At 42.8% G+C, this 19,610-nt stretch overlaps 1 protein-coding gene across 4 annotated transcripts in view; it reads right to left on the bottom strand.

Moving 5' to 3' along the window:
• The window catches only part of TTK (TTK protein kinase), an 83,041-nt gene that overhangs the window by 18,383 nt on the left and 45,048 nt on the right, over nt 1-19,610 (bottom strand). For all 4 annotated transcript variants that reach the window (XM_075862060.1, XM_075862062.1, XM_075862063.1 and 1 more), the window contains exons 10-18: nt 13,202-13,331; nt 12,695-12,879; nt 12,005-12,126; nt 11,717-11,837; nt 11,179-11,271; nt 10,939-11,096; nt 10,363-10,514; nt 9,435-9,559; nt 6,292-6,369 (exon numbers count right to left, since the gene is read on the bottom strand). In XM_075862060.1, the coding sequence (XP_075718175.1) occupies nt 6,292-6,369; nt 9,435-9,559; nt 10,363-10,514; nt 10,939-11,096; nt 11,179-11,271; nt 11,717-11,837; nt 12,005-12,126; nt 12,695-12,879; nt 13,202-13,331 (1,164 nt within the window). The remainder of the gene's footprint in view (nt 1-6,291; nt 6,370-9,434; nt 9,560-10,362; nt 10,515-10,938; nt 11,097-11,178; nt 11,272-11,716; nt 11,838-12,004; nt 12,127-12,694; nt 12,880-13,201; nt 13,332-19,610) is intronic.

Raw genomic sequence — 19,610 nt, 5'->3', positions numbered from 1 at the left:
TTCAGTTTAGAATGTGGGGGCATATGTGATCTGGGCAGAGTACATCAAGGGCATAGTCAGGTGGTTTTAGGGATGCACGATGCATCGAAACTTTGATACTGTGCATCCTCAAATGGTTCGATACCGTTATTTCATGTATTTCGATACGAAGCTGTGCGGCCGCACGGCTTAGTATAGTAATACATGAATGTATGAGAGCGGGGCTGCGGCTGTGTAATACAGCCATTGCCCCGTTTCAGAGTACTGACAAGTGCGCACCATCAGGATGAGGTGATGTGGACAGCGCTGCACTAATAAGCGGCGGCACTGAAGACAGAACATGGCGGGCGCACTGCAAAACACCCTTGTTCTGTCCTCAGTGCCTGAACCGCCGCTCATTAGTGCAGCGCCGGCCACATCACCTCATGCTGACCGCGCGCGCACTTGTTGTCAGGAGCGGGGCAATGGCTGTATTACACAGCCACAGCCCTGCTCTATAATGGCGGAGATAAGAGAAACCTGTCATCTCCGCCGCTATTCTCCTGAATGCTGCGATCAAAGCTGACTGCAGCATTCAAGAGGAAGTGAGAAGGGGAGATGCCCCTTGGATCGCATCACAGGAATCCCTGTGACGCGATTGAGGGACATACCATATATGGGCAGACAGCCCAGGATCCATTGAAGGACCCCAGAGCTGTCTTACCATATTTCCTGTTAGGGCATACTTGGGTATGTCCTAACAACTTCCTGTGTACTATCAGTACACAGGCTAATGTACTATAATATAGATATATGCCAGTACATTAAAGTTTAAAAATAAAGTAAAAACATAGTGATATTTAAAAAAAATACACATACCTTTTTTACAATAAACATTAAAATAAATCTCAATACACATTCAGTATAGGCGCGGCCGTAATAACCTGCACAACAAAAACTATACAATAAAAACTGCTTTCTTTCACTTATTGTGAGGCACGAGGTGTGATGAATGTAACCTCCATGTGCCTCACATTAATAGTAATTAACCCCATCATGTACCTCACATTAACCCATTATGACTGAGAAACATGATGGGGTTAATTACAAATAATGTGAGGCACATTCAAAATTCATTACACCTCACATCAGAAAATGGAAGAACTTATTTTTTATGTTACTGTTGGAAAAGTATCGTTTTGGTATCGAAGTATCGGTATCGAAGTCCAAATTCTGGTATCGTGACATCCCTAGGTGGTATAATAATGGAGTAAAAAAACAAACAATCAAATAATCCATAGATGTGTGTTACGCTGTGAAGCAATCCTTTATGCACAGGCCAGTGTCACACTGATAAATGTCCTTACTTATCCCCCTTTTGGTCCACACTCCCCAGCAGAATTCCCCAAACTGCAAAGGTGCGAAGTGTTGTCCTGGTATAATCCGGCACCCTCGCTTCCAGCAGATATGTTTGGGCCCTCCTCTTCCTGGTTCCCTAATTTTAGGGCCTTGATAATTCGCCACTTGAAACAGAAGAAAAGTTCCCCTCGAGCCTGCACTAGGGATGTCACGATACCAGAATTTGGACTTCAATACTGATTCTTTGTGTAGTATTGCGATTTCGATACCAAAACTATACTTTGCCAACAGTAATAAAAAATAAAAAAAGTTCATACATTTTCTGATGTGAGGCGCGAGGTGTGTTGAATTTTGAATGTGCCTTACATTAATGGTAATTAACCCCATCATGTTTTTCAGTCATAATGGGTTAATGTGTGAGGTACATGATGGGGTTAATTACTATTAATGTGAGGCACATGGAGGTTAAATTCACAACACCTTGTGCCTCACAATAAGTGAAAGAAAGTTTTTATTTTATTTTTTTACAGCGTACACATCATAAATGACGCCAAAAAAAATTGTTGTGCAGGTTATTACGGCCACGTCAACATCGAATATGTGTATATTTTATGTATTGAGACTTATTTTAATGTTTATTGTAAAAAGGTGTATGTGTATTGTTTTTAATGTATTACTTTTGTTTTTACTTTATTTTTAAACTTTAATGTACTGGCATATATCTGTATTCCAGTACATTAGCCTGTGTACGGATAGTAGACAGGCAGTTAGGACATACCTAAGTATGCCCTAGCAGGAAATATGGTAAGACAGCCCTGGGGTCCTTCAATGGACCCTGCGCTGTCTGCCCATATAAAGTATGGCCCTCGATCGTATCACCAGAATTCCCTGTGATTCGATCCAAGGGCATCCCCCCTTCTCATTTTCCCCTGAATGCTGCAGTCCGCTTTGATCGCAGCATTCAGGGGAATAACGGCGGAGATGAGAGGTTTCTCTGATCTCCGCTGTTAGGCATCATTTAGACGAGCGTAATATACGCGCGTGCTTTTCACGCGTGTCGTACACACCTATATTAGGCTATGGGGCAGTATGTCACGACATGTGTCACGACATGTTCTAAATTTCTGCGTTTTTTTGCGCATCACGCACCCATTAAAGTCAATTGGTGCGTGAAAACCACGCAGGTCGCACGGAAGCACTTCCGTGCGAACTGCGTGGTTCCCACAACAGCTGTCATTCTCTGAAACATCCAAACGGAGTGTCAAAATGATGGCGGCTGCGAGAAAGTCTCGAAGCCGCGCATCATACATTGATGACAAACGCAGCTGTTAAGTGCCTTTTGCGCACTCAAAACGCCGCGTTTTTTGCATGCACAAAACGCACACGCTCGTGTAAATCAGGCCTTATAGAGCGGGGCTGTGGCTGTGTAATACAGCTATTGCCCGGCTCCTGACATTAAGTGCACGCGCGGTCAGCAGGAGGTGAAGCGGCCGGCGCTGCACTAATGAGCGGCGGTTCAGGCAGTGAGGACAGAACATGGGAGTGTTTTGCAGTGCGCCTGCCATGTTCGGTCTTCAGTGTCGCCGCTCATTAGTGCAGCGCTGGCCACATCGCATCATCCTGATGGAGCGCACTTGTCAGGACTCAGGAGCGGGGCTGATGGCTGTATTACAGAGCCACAGCCCTGCTCTCATGCATTCATTTGTTACTATACTTAGCTGTGCGGCCGCACAGCTTAGTATCGAAATACATTAAATAATGGTATTGAACCGTTCGATAATGCACGGTATCGAAACAGTATCGAAGTTTCAATGCATCATGCATCCCTAGCCTGCACAACTGCATATTTTTTATTTTCTGAATTATTGGAGCCTTAACTAATTAAATTTTTTCATAGACGTAGTGTTATGAGGGCTGTTTTTTCCGGGATGAGCTGTAGTCATTATTGGTACACCACGCGTTATAAATTACATGTTAACTTTATTCTGCTGGTCAGTACGATTCCGGTGATACCTAATTTATAGCACTTTTTTTTTATGTTTTACACCTTTTTGCACAATAAAATTTTTGGTAAAAAGAATGTATTTTTTCTGTTGCAATGTTGGGAGAACCATAACGGTTTAATTGTTTTAGTAGACGGTGCTGTTTGAGGGCTTGTTTTTTGCGAGACGATGCGACTTTTTATTTAAATTTTTGTAGGGCAAAGTGACCAAAAAACAAATTCTGGCATTGTTCTTTTTACTGTTTTTCTTACGCCGTTCACCGCGTGAAATAAATAACATTATATTTTTATAGTTTAGGCCGTTACGGTCGCGGCGATACCAAATATGTATGGTTTATTTTATTTTTTTCAATAATAAAAGGACTTCATAAAGGGAAAAAGGGTGATTGTGTTTTATTCTATTACTTTAAACTTTTATTATATTTTTTACAACTTTTTTTTTTTTTTACACTTTTCTTTAGTCCGACTAGGGGACTTGAAGGTCCAAATGTCAGATTTTCTTCTAATACATTGCACTATATAGTGCAATGTAAAAGATCTTTCAGTCATTCACTGACAGCAAGCAGATTAGGCTTCCATAATGGCAGAGCAGGAGGCCATTTTTATGTTTCCTGTTGCCATAGTAGCAGTCGGCAGCCAGCTGTGCCATTGCATGGCAGAGCTGCCGATCTGCTGACAACCACAAAGATGCATCGATCGCTGCCTCTAAGGGATTAATGGCAGGGATCGGAGCAAGCGCCAGTTCCTGCCGCTACAGGTGGATGTCAGCTGTAACATACAGCTGACAACCACCGCTGATGACGCCGACTCATCTACTGAGTCGGCCCCATCTTGCCTACCGCTACTGAGGCTTTTAAGCCCCACCCCCGGACGGGTGCTGGAAGTTTTCCGTACAAGGCAGACCGGGAGGCCACTATTAGACCTTTGGTTGCCATTGCAGCCACCGACTACACAGCGATTTCATTGCTAGGGTGTCGATGAGTTGCAAACACCTTAAATGCAGCGATTGCTTTTGACCGCTGCATTTAAGGAGTTAATGGCAGGGATCGAAGCGAACTTCGGTCCCCGCTATTATAGCAGGGTGTCAGCTGTAAGATATAGCCGACATCCGGTGATTATGGCACCGACTCAGCTTCTGAGCAGATGCCATCCAAATGTCGTAAGTATACGACAATTTGCGGGAAGCACTGGCTTTCCATGACGTATACTTACGACAAAAGTTGGGAAGGGGTTAAAGGGAATCTATCACAAGGTTTATGCTGCCTTACTTGAGGACAGAATAAAGCAGCCCCAGAAACCCGGATTCCAATGCTGTATAACTAAATTTTCAGCGTGGAGTAGTTTTTGTAAAAAATCTTTTTTCAGCAGCTTTTATTTAACGAGCTGCAGCTAGCCCCGCCACCGGCTGCTGATTGACAGCTTGGACTTCGATACCGATACTTTGTGTAGTATTGCGATTCTCAATACCAAAACGATAATTTGCCAACAATAATAAAAAAGTTCTTGTATTTTCTGATATGAGGCGTGTGGTGTGATGAGTTATGAACCTCCATGTGGCTCACATTAATAGTAATTAACCCCATCATGAATCTCAGTTATAATGGACAGCATTGGGTTAATGTGAGGTACGTGATGGGGTTAATTACTATTAATGGGAGTCAAATGGCGGTTCAAAAGTCATAATATCATGTGCCTCACATTAATAAGTAATAGGATGCAGGTTTTATTTTTGATTATTTTTACGCTTTAATGTACTGGCATATATTTATATGCCAGTACATAAGCCTGTGTACTGTTTGTGTAATAAAGCCATTACCTTGCTCCTGCAAACAAGTGCGTGCGCGTGCAGCATGTGATGTGGCCGGCACTGCACTAATGAGCGGCAGTGCCAGCACTGAAGACAGGACATGGGGGTGTTTTGCAGTGCGCCCGCCATGTTCTGTCTTCAGTGCCGCCGCCGCATCCTCTTGCGCTAATACTTGTTGTATTACACAGCTGAAGCCCCACTCTGACTTAAGTCATGTGTTACAATACTAAGCTGTGCGATCGCACAGCTTAGTATTGAAACACAGGAGTTAACGGTATTGAACCGTTAGGGGGTGCGCGTCATCGAAATAGTATCGATATTTTGATGCATTGTGCAACCCTACTCCCCATACTGTGTATGGGGAGAAAGATGCGAACCAGCAGAAGGTGGACGTGGCCAGACACAGCTCATGAATATCAAGGACTCCTGAGTGCGAGAAAATCATTGAAAAGACTTACTGCTCGGCTCGCGCTCATTTGACAAACAGATTTTATGAAAACGACTGAACATTTCAAGTTTAGTGATACTCTGGCGGAATCAGGGTCTCTGGCACCGCTTCATGCTGCCCTCAGATATGGCAGCATAAACCTGGTGACAGATTCTTTTCAAAGGGTAACTTAACTTTCAGAAACCTTCTGACATGTCAGTTATGATCGGTGGGGGTCTGATCACGGAGACTCCCACTAATCGCTAAAACTAAGCGGCAAAAGCGATCGGATCCGCTTGGTTACTGATCTGCTTTCTTGGAAAGCCAAGCATTTGGTGTACGAGCTCAATAGAAAGTCTAAAACTGCTTGGCTGTCCAAAAAAAGCAGATTCGAAACTAAGTGGCTCAGCGCTCACCCGAGTGCTTCTGCTGCTTTGTTTTAGTGATCGGGAGGAGTCTCAGTGCTTATACCCTTTAAGGCTGTCTATTATGGGTTGAGTTGCAGAACTTAAAGATCAGAGAGCGGTTTATTTTATTAAATACATAATCAGATAAAATTGCTAATACTTGTGGTTGAAGAAATAGGTTTGACTTTTAGACTGAATTACTTCCTTCTAGAATTAACTCATCCAGCCTTATGAGAAGAAATTGTTCTATCACATAATCAACTAGAATCAAGACACATAGTACAAACTATAGTACCACAATGAGTGAAAGTACAAGGATATGAAAGATTACCTTTGATCTAGGCCTTCCGTTATCTCCCAAAGACGTATCTTTGATAGCCTCAGGTGGCATATAATTAATTGTGCCGACCTATTAAAAAAAAAAAAAATAATAATTTAAATGAGAAATTTAACAATTATGGTAGATTAACTTCCTGACTGAAAAGTTTTGAAAAAGTTAGTAAAATTGGCGCTCTTTTTTTTTACATTTGGAAAACGAATATGCAAGTGAAGAAGAAAAGACAAAACAAAACAGTGATTCCATCATTGTTTTTCGCTGTTCAATACGTGGTGTAAACAACATGTCACATTTATTCTATGGGTTGGCACAATTACGGCGATACCAAATAGTTTTTATTTTTTTGTCTTACTGCTTTAGCACAATAAAAACTTTGTGTTACATGGGAATTTATCAACTTTTATTATGCTTCTTTTTGTACGGCATTTATCATGCGGTTTAACTTTATTGTTCAGGTTGTTAATATCATGGCGATACCGTAATGGTTTTATTTTACTGCGCACTTTCTTAAAATAGTTAAATAAAGTTTATTTTTTATTTTTTATAACCTTACATTGTGATCTTTTAATTGCCGATATAATGCTTTGGTATGCTCCATATACCAAAATATTACTGCCCGTCGGTCTAAAATGGACAGGCAGTCTATTAGGCCTACCCTCTGGCACGGCCCAATAGGCATATAGTCATGACAAGCCTGGGGGCCTTTGTTAGGCCCCCGGCTGCAATGGCAACCCATTTGCGGCCAGCGTCCACAGGCCGCCGATTGCGACAGAGGGAGCCTCCTCCCTTTGTTAAACCACTTAAATGCTGCGGGCGCTATTGACCGCGGCATTCAAGAGGTTGAACTGCCAGGATCGAGTATTAATCAGGAGCACTAGTAGTTATTAAAGGGATAGCGATAGGTTTAGCCTAACTTATGAGATTATAAAAATGACCACCATTTGATTGCCAAAATAAAGGTGCAGCTCCTTAAATAGTCACTGCATTTTGAACAAACTTAACATATGTTACAAAGTTTTGTATTCGCTTATGCTATTGATTTATGTAATTACAGGAAAATGCCTTTCTCCACAGCAAACCCCCATTCGGAAACTGTTCACTCATTCTGAATTTACAGCTTTCTCCATCTTGCCTTAGACAAGACAGGCTCTTAGCTCACTGAGGGATCAGCTTACAGGTACCCATAGAAGTCTATGGAGAGGGGAGGAAGAGAGTAGGAGCAGAGTAAGAGAGACACCGAGACGCTGCTGCAGCTACTCATAGTAAGATTGTTATGTCACCCCAGTGCTGGATTCTCAGCTACACTGCTTTTTACTGCTGTATCATCGCCTCCATGCTTCTGTATATAATATATAAACATATATAACAGAAATAAGAGCAGGATTATAATCATCTCTGTGTGTGCAAGGTATAGGAGACATGATATAGATTAGGCTTCACCCACTAGTTCAGAGAAAACTGAGAATTGAAAATAGAGTCTGCAAAGGAGAACTGCTTTATAAAAATAAAAAAAACAAAAAATAAAAAAACGACACAATACAAGTCATACATATAATGGCATGGCTATAAAGTGTTATTTCTCATGTACACACATGACCGCTTATTCTGAAAAGTCATCCCAAATTGTAGGTATGCTTTAAAGGCTATGTACACCTTTAAAAACGAGTTTTTGTTTTAGTATTTAAATAAAAATGTGAATCAGTGTTTGGTGCAACTTTCTATTAAAAATTATTTTTACTTTGAGATACAGCTGTTTTGTATCCTGTATATAGAGCAGCTGTTTCGTGCACTGAGACCTGAAATCGTCAGGTCAGCAGCAATGACTGGTTCAGTGACAGCAGGTTATGAACTTAGATGTGATCAATAACAGCTCGATCCTGCGTGACCTGCTGTCCCTGAACCCACGAGTCCCGCTGACCTGACAAATACAGGTTTTAGCGCTAAATACAGCTGCACTATATACAGGATAATGTATCACAAAAAGTTTAAAAAAAATGTAATAAAAAGTAACTAGAAAGTTGCAAACATACTGAAACACATTTCTATATTTAAAAAAACCCCAAAAACACCATGTTTGCAAAGGTGTACATAGCCTTTAAAGAGGCTCTGTCACCAGATTTTGCCACCCCTATCTGCTATTGCAGCAGATCGGCGCTGCAATGTAGATTACAGTAGTTTTTATTTTTAAAAAACGAGCATTTTTGGCCAAGTTATGACCATTTTTGTAGTTATGCAAATGAGGCTTGCAAAAGTACAAGTGGGTGTGTTTAAAAGTAAAAGTTCAAGTGGGCGTGTATTATGTGCGTACATCGGGGCGTTTTTAATACTTTTACTAGCTGGGCGTTCTGATGAGAAGTATCATCCACTTCTCTTCAGAACGTCCAGCTTCTGCCAGATCACGCTGTGACGTCACTCACAGGTCCTGCATCGTGTCAGACGAGCGAGGATACATCGGCACCAGAGGCTTCAGTTGATTCTGCAGCAGCATCAGCGTTTGCAGGTAAGTAGCTACATCGACTTACCTGCTAACGCCGATGCTGCTGCAGAATCATCTGTAGCCTCTGGTGCCGATGTGTCCTCGCTCGTCTGACACGATGCATGACCTGTGAGTGACGTCACAGCGTGATCTGGCAGAAGCTGGACGTTCTGAAGAGAAGTGGATGATACTTCTCATCAGAACGCCCAGCTAGTAAAAGTATTAAAAACGCCCCGATGTACGCACATAATACACGCCCACTTGGAATTTTACTTTTAAACACACCCACTTGGACTTTTGCAAGCCTCATTTGCATAACTACAAAAATGGTCATAACTTGGCCAAAAATGCTCGTTTTTTAAAAATAAAAACGTTACTGTAATCTACATTGCAGCGCCTATCTGCTGCAATAGCAGATAGGGGTTGCAAAATCTGGTGACAGAGCCTCTTTAAGCTAGACTAGAATGGGCTTACATGGGGTCTACAGAGGACAATTAAGTTGAGCTGACAGGAGCCACTGGAGGCCCAGCAGTCAGCCATACTGATCATACTTTTATGGAACATCTTATTGCTATGCCATACGTTTTAGCCATGGGAAAACTCTTCATCATTTAAACATTGATATACAGGAACACTGAAATCTAAGCTTTAGTATAAATACCTGAGAATCTTTCACAATGCTAGTTACATCTGGTTGTATTTGGTTTGCAATGCCGAAGTCTATCAGCTTAAGCATCCCATCAACGATCAAAAAGTTTGCTGGTTTCAGATCACTGTGCACAATACCTAGAAGATATGCATATTAAATTCCATCGACACAAAATAAATGATGTAACTTATTTAAGAGAACATATGTAGACTTCTAGCGCCTGTCAATAACTTCTGCTCGCAGGATGTAAGAGACCTTCCTTTATTATTAAAGTGGACATGTCTGGTCCATGTACTAAAAACACAAACTAACTCTTGATTCCATTCATGGGCTGCACACTATAGTCTGCGGATGGATTGTTAATGAACGGACAGGGAATAGGGAGAGGTAGAGATCAAGGCCTTTTACACCAGCCGACAATAAGCCGGTGCAGCGAGCGCCAATCAGCGAGACATGTGCTCTGGTCACATGGAGCTATGGATGGGGACGAGCGGTCGTTACCAAGATCGCTTGTCCCCATCCATTATCATCTCGGCAGTGCGTCTCCCTGTTTATACAGGAAGATGTGCTGCCGACAACGATAATCTCTTCGTTTTTTTTAAATGGTACGACCAGCAGATGGATTGAGCGTTTGCTCGTTCATCTGTTGATCGCGTTCCTTTTTACACAGGGCAATTATCATAAACTACCGTTATATGAACGCTCGCCTGCATTATAATCGCCCAATGTAAAAGGGAGAGATCGGTATAGAGCTAAATATATACCGTATATATGCCCGAATATTATTTACAGCTATTAGCGATACAGAAAAGATTCCATAGTTAACAGTTTTAATAAGAGATTCATACAAAGTAATGTTTGCCAGCCATAATTGAAAGAGCCGGCAAACCTTAAAAAACATGGGTATTCTAATTCAGTCAGGTTGTAGTAAACGACCTACCATGCTGGTGTATTATATGAACAGCTTCTATCATGTTTTTCCAGTAGCTCTTTCTTTCCCATGGATTAATATTCTTCTTCTTCCTGAGCCAAGAATTAAGGTCAATATTTCCACACTCCATCACCATGTAGAGGTGTTCCTTGGTTATTTCGCTACAAAAAGAATTATAGATATAGGTATATACAGAGGGGTCCTCACGTACACTCTCCAAATCCAACATAATCCGAGAAGTATGGCGCAAGATGTTAAACATGTTAAAAAAAAATAAAAAATCTCTCCGATGGATGCCATCCGTTACCCATAGACTCCCATGTTAAATGTATACGTTTCTTCAACACGAGTCTGTAGGAGATGGATGGCATCCATCAGAGGCATCAGTTGGCTATCCGTTGCCCATAGACTCCCATGTTAAAAAAAAGTATACATTTAACGCATGTTTTCTTACTAGATAGCGCGAGTTTGAATTGGTATCATGACAAGTTGTATAACAATGCATTTCAAGAAAAAATAAGGGTGGACACATCTGTATCAGATTAGAGATTTTATTTATGTTAAAATAAATCCAGAAATACTTACTAGTCATAGAGACGAATTATTTTATCAGTGTGCTGCTGAAGTTTATTTAAATGAGAAATTTCATTCTGGTAGCTCTCAATAGTTTGTTTATCTGCTTCTTCCAGATTCACATACTTTATTGCATACAAGTGTTTCTTATCATCCATGACTTGAAAGACCTGCAACACAAGATGTGAAAAGGATGTACACAACTATAAAACTGAACAGCAAGGCCAGACAGGTTCAGCAAATTGGATTTACCTTACTAGATCCACCAGTGCCAATTTGTTTCAATACAGGATACACCCGTCCTTTAACTACAATGCAATCACTTGAAGGAATAGGTGGAGCAATCTACAAAAGAAACAAAATTAAATGCAAATGGTTCTGGAAAACATTAAAATCGTTCACATAAAAGCCAGTCAAGTAAAGTGAGGAATCTAAAACCTTAGGCCAGAGTGTGATGCGTTTAATGCACTTATGTCTTTGCAATTCTACATGCAAACTCTCAGGTTCCACACTGAAAATCTGCAGCAATTTAGGGAACAATATATTTGAAAAACCCAATCCACATGTAGCAGAGAGATTTTCTAATCTGCAGGATGTCAATTCTGTTGCAGATTTTCATCCTTTGCAATGCAATGTAACATCACACATTTGCTCTAAAATCCCAACAGAAAACGTCTGAATCGTGTGGCCTTCTAGTTAAACAGTATTCTAGATAATGCAAGCAAACCGATTTGGATTATACTCAACATATATAATATACCCAATATTTACTAACAAGCTGGTATATTACCGGAAAAGGCTGTAAAATGTTGTTATTAGCTGGGGTATGTGGAGGATAACTGGAACTGTCACATGGAGTAGACATCAGCGACAGAGGTCCGAGAGAATTTTTCGCCACAGGAGTTCTAAAACTAATGCAAAAAAATAACCAAAATACTTCTTACTGGGGTTGGGTTTATATATGTTACAGTTAAGGGAACAAAATGTAAAAAAAAAAAATAAACTCATGAGGAACATTTATAAAAAATATACTAATCTACCAAAATAGAAGGCTGCAAATAATGAAATATACAATTACCAGTTCATATAATCTTCCTGTGGTATGGCAGGTGTCTTACAAACTAAGGCAGGATCATATTTTAGAAGAGATACTCGGCTAGACACAGGTAAAGCACTCTGTTCGATACTCATCCTTTTTCTCTAAATGTGACAGATATTGGTTTGTGTCAATTGACATACAGATTAAAAAAACAAACAAAAAAAAAAAAAATCATACATAAATCATAGAATATAAATGTATTGTCCCAAATTTATTTTCCTAGCTTGTCGAATTTAAAAAAAAAAGTGACGAGAAAAGTGAGAAAGGTCTCCCAGGAGATATAGTTTAAGCTAAATTTATTAATGGAAAGGAAAATGGCACAAATCTGCTCCTCCTCATAGCAGGTGAAGCTTTTTTTTTGCCTGTCTGAGGTCAAAATCCACCAAATTTATTCAGACGTGTGCACCTTTTAATAAATTTGGCACAAATCAACTACCCTTTCCACTTGATCATAAAATATGCCAGTCTTCGTAAATGTGGGCCATTGTGTGCCGATGGTACAGTATTTGACAAGTAATGACCCTCCTAGCCAAAGGATCAATGATTCTTCATATCTGTTCTCACATAATCCATCATAAAAACAACATTCTACATAAGTAGTCAGAACAAACAAATTGCACAAATTGGATTTAATAAAAGGATTCTAGTTAAAGAAACCAAGAAAAACACCTCTGCTTGGAAAATATCATTTGGCAACTCAGGAACTTTCCATTTCCATTCTGTTTCCACCGTTGTGGGTTTTGGTGGATCAGGCCGCTTAAGGTTGTGATCAATTTGAGGATGTGGTTCAGACTGCTTAATTTCCTGAGGGTTATATGGAGCTGTGGTAGAATCTGTAACGTCCATATTTATGTCTAAAAAAATGAAAGGGGGGGACGGGGGACAAAAAAAATTAAATACAATTTAGCAATTCTTTCCTTATGCAAAAGGCATAAACGTTTTATACAACTTGCCCCTTTGGCATGTCTTCCAAGTGAAGCCAGCAGAAGCAGATCTGAGCAGAGAGGGCACTGAACTAAGAAGAGCTCCGCAGCCACTACATTTGAGCAAATCGTGTGGGGTCCCACTAATGACATGTCAGAATTTGTGTGAAATTTCCAGCCTAGGCAGTCTGGGAGAGTACGGTCACAACCTGTAAAAATATATTAATAAAAACAAACACACAATTACCCTCACCTCTTCGTACACGTGTGCTCGAATTGGCTCTTCTAATAATCACTGAAGAAGGTGTCTTCATCTCTAAACAGTCTTCTGTAAACTGCTCTGGACCAGTTGGGCTAATATCGGGGCTAGTACTAGTGGACATCTAAGAAAAAGACATCGGATGTTTGAAAATTATAACATGGAGAAAAACAAAAAAAAGGATTGATTTGAGTACTCGCCGTAAAATCCTTTCCTCATCCAGTTCATTGGGGGACGCAGACCATGGATATATGCGGTTGCCAATGAGGATTAACACTAAGAATTCAAAGAGTGGCCCCTCCTATAGGATATACCCCACCTACAAATACTGAGCTGGTTAGTCTGTCGGTAAAAGCAAAAAAAAAACAAAAAAAAAAAAACATGATAGAGAATCCCTGCAACTGACAACAATGAAAACCTTGAACAAACAAATAGAAGAGAGCAGCGTCCCTCAACGAACCGGACGAGAAAAGGATTTTACGGTGAGTACTGAAAAAAAAATCCTGTTTTCTCGTTCGTTACATTGGAGGACAGAGTGCGGGACGTCCTAAATTAGTCCCCAGGGGCAGGAACAAAAAAAGGACATGGGCACCTATTTCACAGATGCCTGAAAAACCTTGCATCCAAGGAAAGGGTCTGCAGAAGCATAGGTGTGCACCTGAATTTAACCAAAGTGTGCAAGTAAGACCACGTAGCCACCTTGCACACCTAAAGACCAGAAGCTTAACTGCGAATAGCCCAGAAAGCTCCGACCGCTCTGATAGAGGGGGTAATGACCCAAAAAGAGGGAACCTTATCGCCAATAGCCATCGGAATCCATCAAGCCATAGTGGCCTTAGAGGCCGCCAACCCATTCCTTGGACCCTCCGGGAGAATAAACAAGGAATCCAACCGCCAGAATGAAGCAGTAAGAGAAACGTTAGTCTGCAGGGCGGCGCTGACGACATCCAGGTTGTGGAGAAAAAGCTCCCTTGGATGACTGCGAGACAGGCCAACGGCAGAACAATGTCCGCATTCAGGTCTCACAAAAGGTGCAAATGGAGCAAACTGCAGAACCTCCAAAACCAAGTTGATATCCCATCAAAGAATAAAAAAAAGGACAATAAGGGGTAGCCACATGATGAACCCCCTGTAGAAAGGTCCTGATATCTGACTTACAGATCACAGAACAGAAAATGCCAACACCTGGCCCTTAAGGGAGCTAGGAGCTAAACCCTGATCCGAGTCACCCAGGAGTAAGGAAAGAACACTGGTGAGAGAAAATTGCAATTGATGGAGATTGTGTTGCTTACACCAACGAAAGTATGTCTTTCAGGTGTGATGATAAATGTGGGCTGAGGAAGGCTTCCGGAGCCTTAAGCATGGTGAGAATAACCCCCTCCGATAAACTGCGTGCGCTTAGAACGGTGGCCTCAACAGCCACACCATTAAACATAGCGAGCTTAAATTCTGGTGGAAGAAAAGGTTCTTGAGAGAGGTGGTCGGTACAGAGAGGCAAGGGCCACTGGACATCGGCCAGTAGAGACGACATGACTGCGTAATAATGACAGCCAATCTGGCACTACCAGGATGACTGCAATCCCGTCGACCTTGAGCCATCGGAGGAGCCAAGGCAGAGAGGGAAATACATGATACCGAAGCAAGTCCACGGAGCCACGAGAGCCTTCACTGCGTAGGCCTCTGGATTTGGGCTCGGGAAAAGAAGCAGAGTACCTTACAATTGAACATGAATGCCATCAGGTCCATGTCCGGCCTGCCCCTCCTGGTGCAAATCTGATCGAAGACCTCCTGGTGAAGAGAACTCCCCCCGGGATCCACCAGTTCTCGACTGAGGAAGTCCACGACCCAGTTGTTGACTCCTGGGATGTGCACCGCCAATGTAGCGGAAACGTGATGTTTTGCACAGGTGAGAATCTTTACGGCCTCTGTCATTACTGCTTTGCTTCGAGAGCCTTCCTGGTGATTGACATAAGCCATAACCATGACATTGTCCGTTTGGATTGACACCGGATGGCTGGACAGAAGCGATATCCTGTGCAACAGATAAAGGAAGATCGCTCTTAACTCCAGCAGGTTGATAGGGAGAAATGATTCCTGTTGGGACCACAGCCCCTCGGCAGTGAGGTTCCAAAACGTTCCTCCCCACCTCTTGAGACTTGCATTCGTGCCGAGGATCTACCAGTTAAGCAGTGATTGCGGGGGTTGGACGGGAGGAGATCCACCCCACCACTGGAGGGTCCGACGACTAGACACAGAGAGAAGGATCCAATGATCCAAAGAGTCTGGAGAACTGCGAAAGGGGAATGGCTTTGGTCGAAGTTATCATTGTGCTGAGCACTCATTCAAAAGGTGGAGAGTGTTCGATTAAGCCATCTAAAAACACAAACCCTGTACTGAAGAATAGACAACCTTTCCAGGGGAAGGAGCACTCTCACTAACGGAGTGTCGAAGAAAGACCATCGTTCTTCGAGGGGGACAGGCAAGATTTGGAACCGAATCTGCACAAGGCGTCAGGAGTGATCTGGAGAGCAGTCACGTTGTCCTCCCTGGTAAGGGATGTGATCAAGAGGTCGTCCAGGTACAGGTTGACCGGCACCCCCCTGGTCCGAAAGAGGATCATCCCCACAGACAGGATTTTTATGAAAACTTTCGGGGCTATAGCCATACCGAACGGAGGAGCCACAAACTGGTAATAGTGAGGAGGCACTGCAAAGTGGGATTGGCAAATAGGAACGCGTATATGCGCATCCTTGATGTCCACTAAAGATAAAAAAAATAAAATAAAACTCCTTGTGCCATAGAAGAGATGACCGAGGAGAAGGATTCCAAACGGAAATGGCGAACCTTGACGTACTTGTTGAGACGCTTGAGCTCCAGAATGGGGTGAACCAAGCTGTCCTTTGGAACGACAAAAAGGTTGGAGTATAACGCCTGAAATATTTGAGCTAGGTGTGCCGAAAACAATGACTCCCTGCATTCGCAGAGAGTCCATGTTTTCAAAAAAAGGCAGCTGTACTGTAGGGAAACTGAGGAGCAGCGGACAAAGAAGCGCTTTGGAGGAAGGCTGGTAAATTCAATATTGTATCCCGAGGATACCACTTCCTAAACCGAGGCGCCAGAAATGTGGGAAGGCCAGACTTCCTTGCTGTACAGAAGTCTGCCCCTCACCTGAACAGAATCAAGCGGAGGCGCATCTTCAGGTGGAGCTGGGCTTACCAGCTCCAGCGGTCTGGGATTAGGGCCACCTGGAGGGACGGACTTTGAGGTACAGTTTGGTATTAAGGTCCTGGTGGGACGGTTGTCTGGGAGACGGAGTGCTGGAGAACACACGAGAAGACCGAAAACAAGGACCTGTCTTCTTGGCAGGTACAGTCTGATTGACTCTTCTGGGGCAACGGTTCGTGTCTCCAGAGTTGGAAGCTGTATCCGCAGACCAACATTTCAGTCAGGCTGTTCTGCGCAAGCCACCGGACAAGCAGCGTCAAGAGATGCCTCGCACAAGTACTTTGACACAGACAGGTGATGGGAAATATCAACCAATTCCAGATCAATCAACCATGACGAATTTGGTATGCCCATTCAGAGACAGGGTCACCGGCAGTCATATGTCCTCAAACAGCCAATCCAGTAATGGAAGCGGATTTCCCCTGAAGAGACAGGGTAACGGATCTGGAATGCAATTGGACGAGCCAAGTACCCGCCTCCTGACTGAGAAACACTCCAGTACTGCCCGCAAGATATCGCTGCGTGTTAGAGCTGGCAGGAAATGGCGCACACCTAAAGTAATATGCCGCCGCTAGCTACAGTCCAGCTGAAAACGGTGTCCAGCCAAGTAATGAGGACATGGGAGCCGGAAAACGAGCAAGCAAGTAGGAAGCATGGGGAAGGGGAGTAATCGTCCCCCTCTTTTAGGGAGGGGGAGGGGGGGGTCACTTAACCTCCATTCATCTTCAGCTATCTACCAGAGATAGAGGGGAGATACTGGTAGGAGTATGAGAGGTGCATAGGCAGAGGGGAAACAGCGTATGCAGCGACGACACCGTCCACCCGTCTTGGAGGGGACAATAGGGAGACTATGTCAACCCGGTTTCCCAGCTAAAATGGAAGACAAAACATAAAAAATGGTAAATACTCTGCCACAGTAGCATGAGTGTCTACTGCCTACTGACACTGTCAATTCAGTCTTAGCTTTAGAGTCTTTTGGTTGGGTATATTCTGTAGGTAGGGCTACAATTTTGAATTCTTGGTGCCAAGCCTCCTAGTGGCAACAGCATATAACGACGGTCTGTGTCCCACATTGTAACGAACGAGAAATTAAAAAAAAGTTACAGTTCTTGAAATGCCACGATAAATTAACAAAAGAACCACCCCTTAACCCCTTACCGCAAAATCACGTACAGTTACGTGATGGAAACTGGACGTGAAGGAGATGGAGCTAGCTCAGGAGCCGAGCCAGCGCCATCACCGCCGGGTGCCAGCTGTATGTTACAGCTGGCACCCTGAGGTATCAGCCAGGACCGGAGCTAGCCTGGGTTGCAGGTGGCTGCAAAGGCGAACGGAGGCCTAATACTTACCTCCCGGTCTGCCAGCAACGAAAGCCTCCTATGCCCCGCTCGTCGGCGGGGCCTAAAAGGCTTCCGGTACCGTCGGGAAGTTGGCGCCGGCTCAGCTGATGAGCCGGCGTCATCAGCAGTGGGTGTCCGCTGTATGTTACAGCGGACACCCCGATGTATCGGCAGGAACCGGAACTAGCTCCAATTCCTGCCATTAACCCCTTCGATGCAGCAATCCAATGTGATCGCTGCATCTTAGCGGTATACAGCAAATCGGCAGCCTGCCATGCGATGGCAAGGCTGGCGACTGCTACTATGGCAATAGGAGGCCTAATAATGGCTTCCTGTCTGCCATTACGGAAGCCGATTAGGCCCCGTCCGGAGGCGAAGCCTGATCGGCTTGCTGTCAGTGAACAACCTACAGTTCTAATACATTGCACTACATAGGTAGTGAAATGTATTAGAACATCAAACAAACAGTTGGAGCTTCAAGTCCCCTAGTGGGACTAAAGAAAAGTGTAAAAAAAAATACAATAAAAGTTTCAAGTAATAACATAAAACACTATCGCCCTTTTTCCCTTATCGAATCATTTATTATTGAAAAAAAATAATAAAGCCATACATATTTGGTATCGCTACGACCGTAACGACCTGAACTATAAAAATATTATGTTAATAATCCCGCACAGTGAACGCCGTAAAAAAAACCTAAAAAAATACGGCCATAATTGCTGTTTTTGTGGTCACGATCTTCCAAAAATTTGAATAAAAAGTGGTCAAAAAGTCTCATGAATCCAAAAAATTGAAAAAAGTTATGGCTCTCACAACATGGCGACAGAAAAAATACATTCTCTTTACAAAAGTAATTTTATTGTGAAAAAAGTTGTAAAACATAAAAAAGTGCCATAAATTAGGTATCGCCGGAATCGGACTAACCCGCAGAATAAAGTTAACATGTAATTTATGATGCGTTGTGGACTCTGTATAAAAAGAACTAAAAAACTATGCCAGAATTGCTGTTTTTTTTGTCACCCGGCCTCCCCAAAAAAAAGGATAACAAGTGATCAAAAAGTTACATCTACCCCAAAATGGTACCAATAAAAACTACAGCTCGTCCCGCAAAAAAACAGCCATCATGCCACTACATCAATGAAAAAATAAAATTAGTTAAGGCTCCAATAAGTCAAGGGAAAAATATGCAAATGCGCAGGCCCAAGGGGAACATTTCTTCTGTTTCAAGTGGCGAATTATCAAGGCCCCTAAAATTAGGGAACCAAGAAGGGGAGGGCCCAAACATATCTGCTGGAAGCAAGGGTGCCCGTATTATACCAGGACCAGACTTCCTAGCAGAATTCCCCAAACTGCAAAGGTGCGGAGTGTGGACGAAAAGGGGGATAAGAAAGGACCTTTATCAGTGTATCACAGCGTAACACACATCTATGAATTATAATTTTATTTTTTTTCCCTATTATACCACCTGACTATGCCCGATGTACTCTACACCATTAACATATACCCCCACATTATAAACTGAAACACCAGTAAAACTCCAAACAAAACTACTACCAAGCAAAATCTGCGCTCCAAAAACCAAATGGCGCTCCCTCCCTTCTGAACCCTACAGCGTGCCCAAACAGCAGTTTACTTCCACATATATGGCGTCGCCATACACGTGAGAACCCTTTTAACAATTTTTGGTGTGTGTATCTCCATTGGCACAAGCTGGGCACCACATATTTGCCACTGAAATAGCATATCTAGGGGAAATTTTAATTTTTGCTTTGCACCTACCGCAGCACAATCATTCAGGGAAAAGACCTGTGGGGTGAAGATGCTCACTACACCCCTTA

Source organism: Rhinoderma darwinii, chromosome 4, assembly GCF_050947455.1.
Source record: "Rhinoderma darwinii isolate aRhiDar2 chromosome 4, aRhiDar2.hap1, whole genome shotgun sequence".
Taxonomy (NCBI): domain Eukaryota; kingdom Metazoa; phylum Chordata; class Amphibia; order Anura; family Rhinodermatidae; genus Rhinoderma; species Rhinoderma darwinii.
Note: the sequence above shows the minus strand (reverse complement) of the source record. Positions and strands in the feature narration are given on the sequence as shown.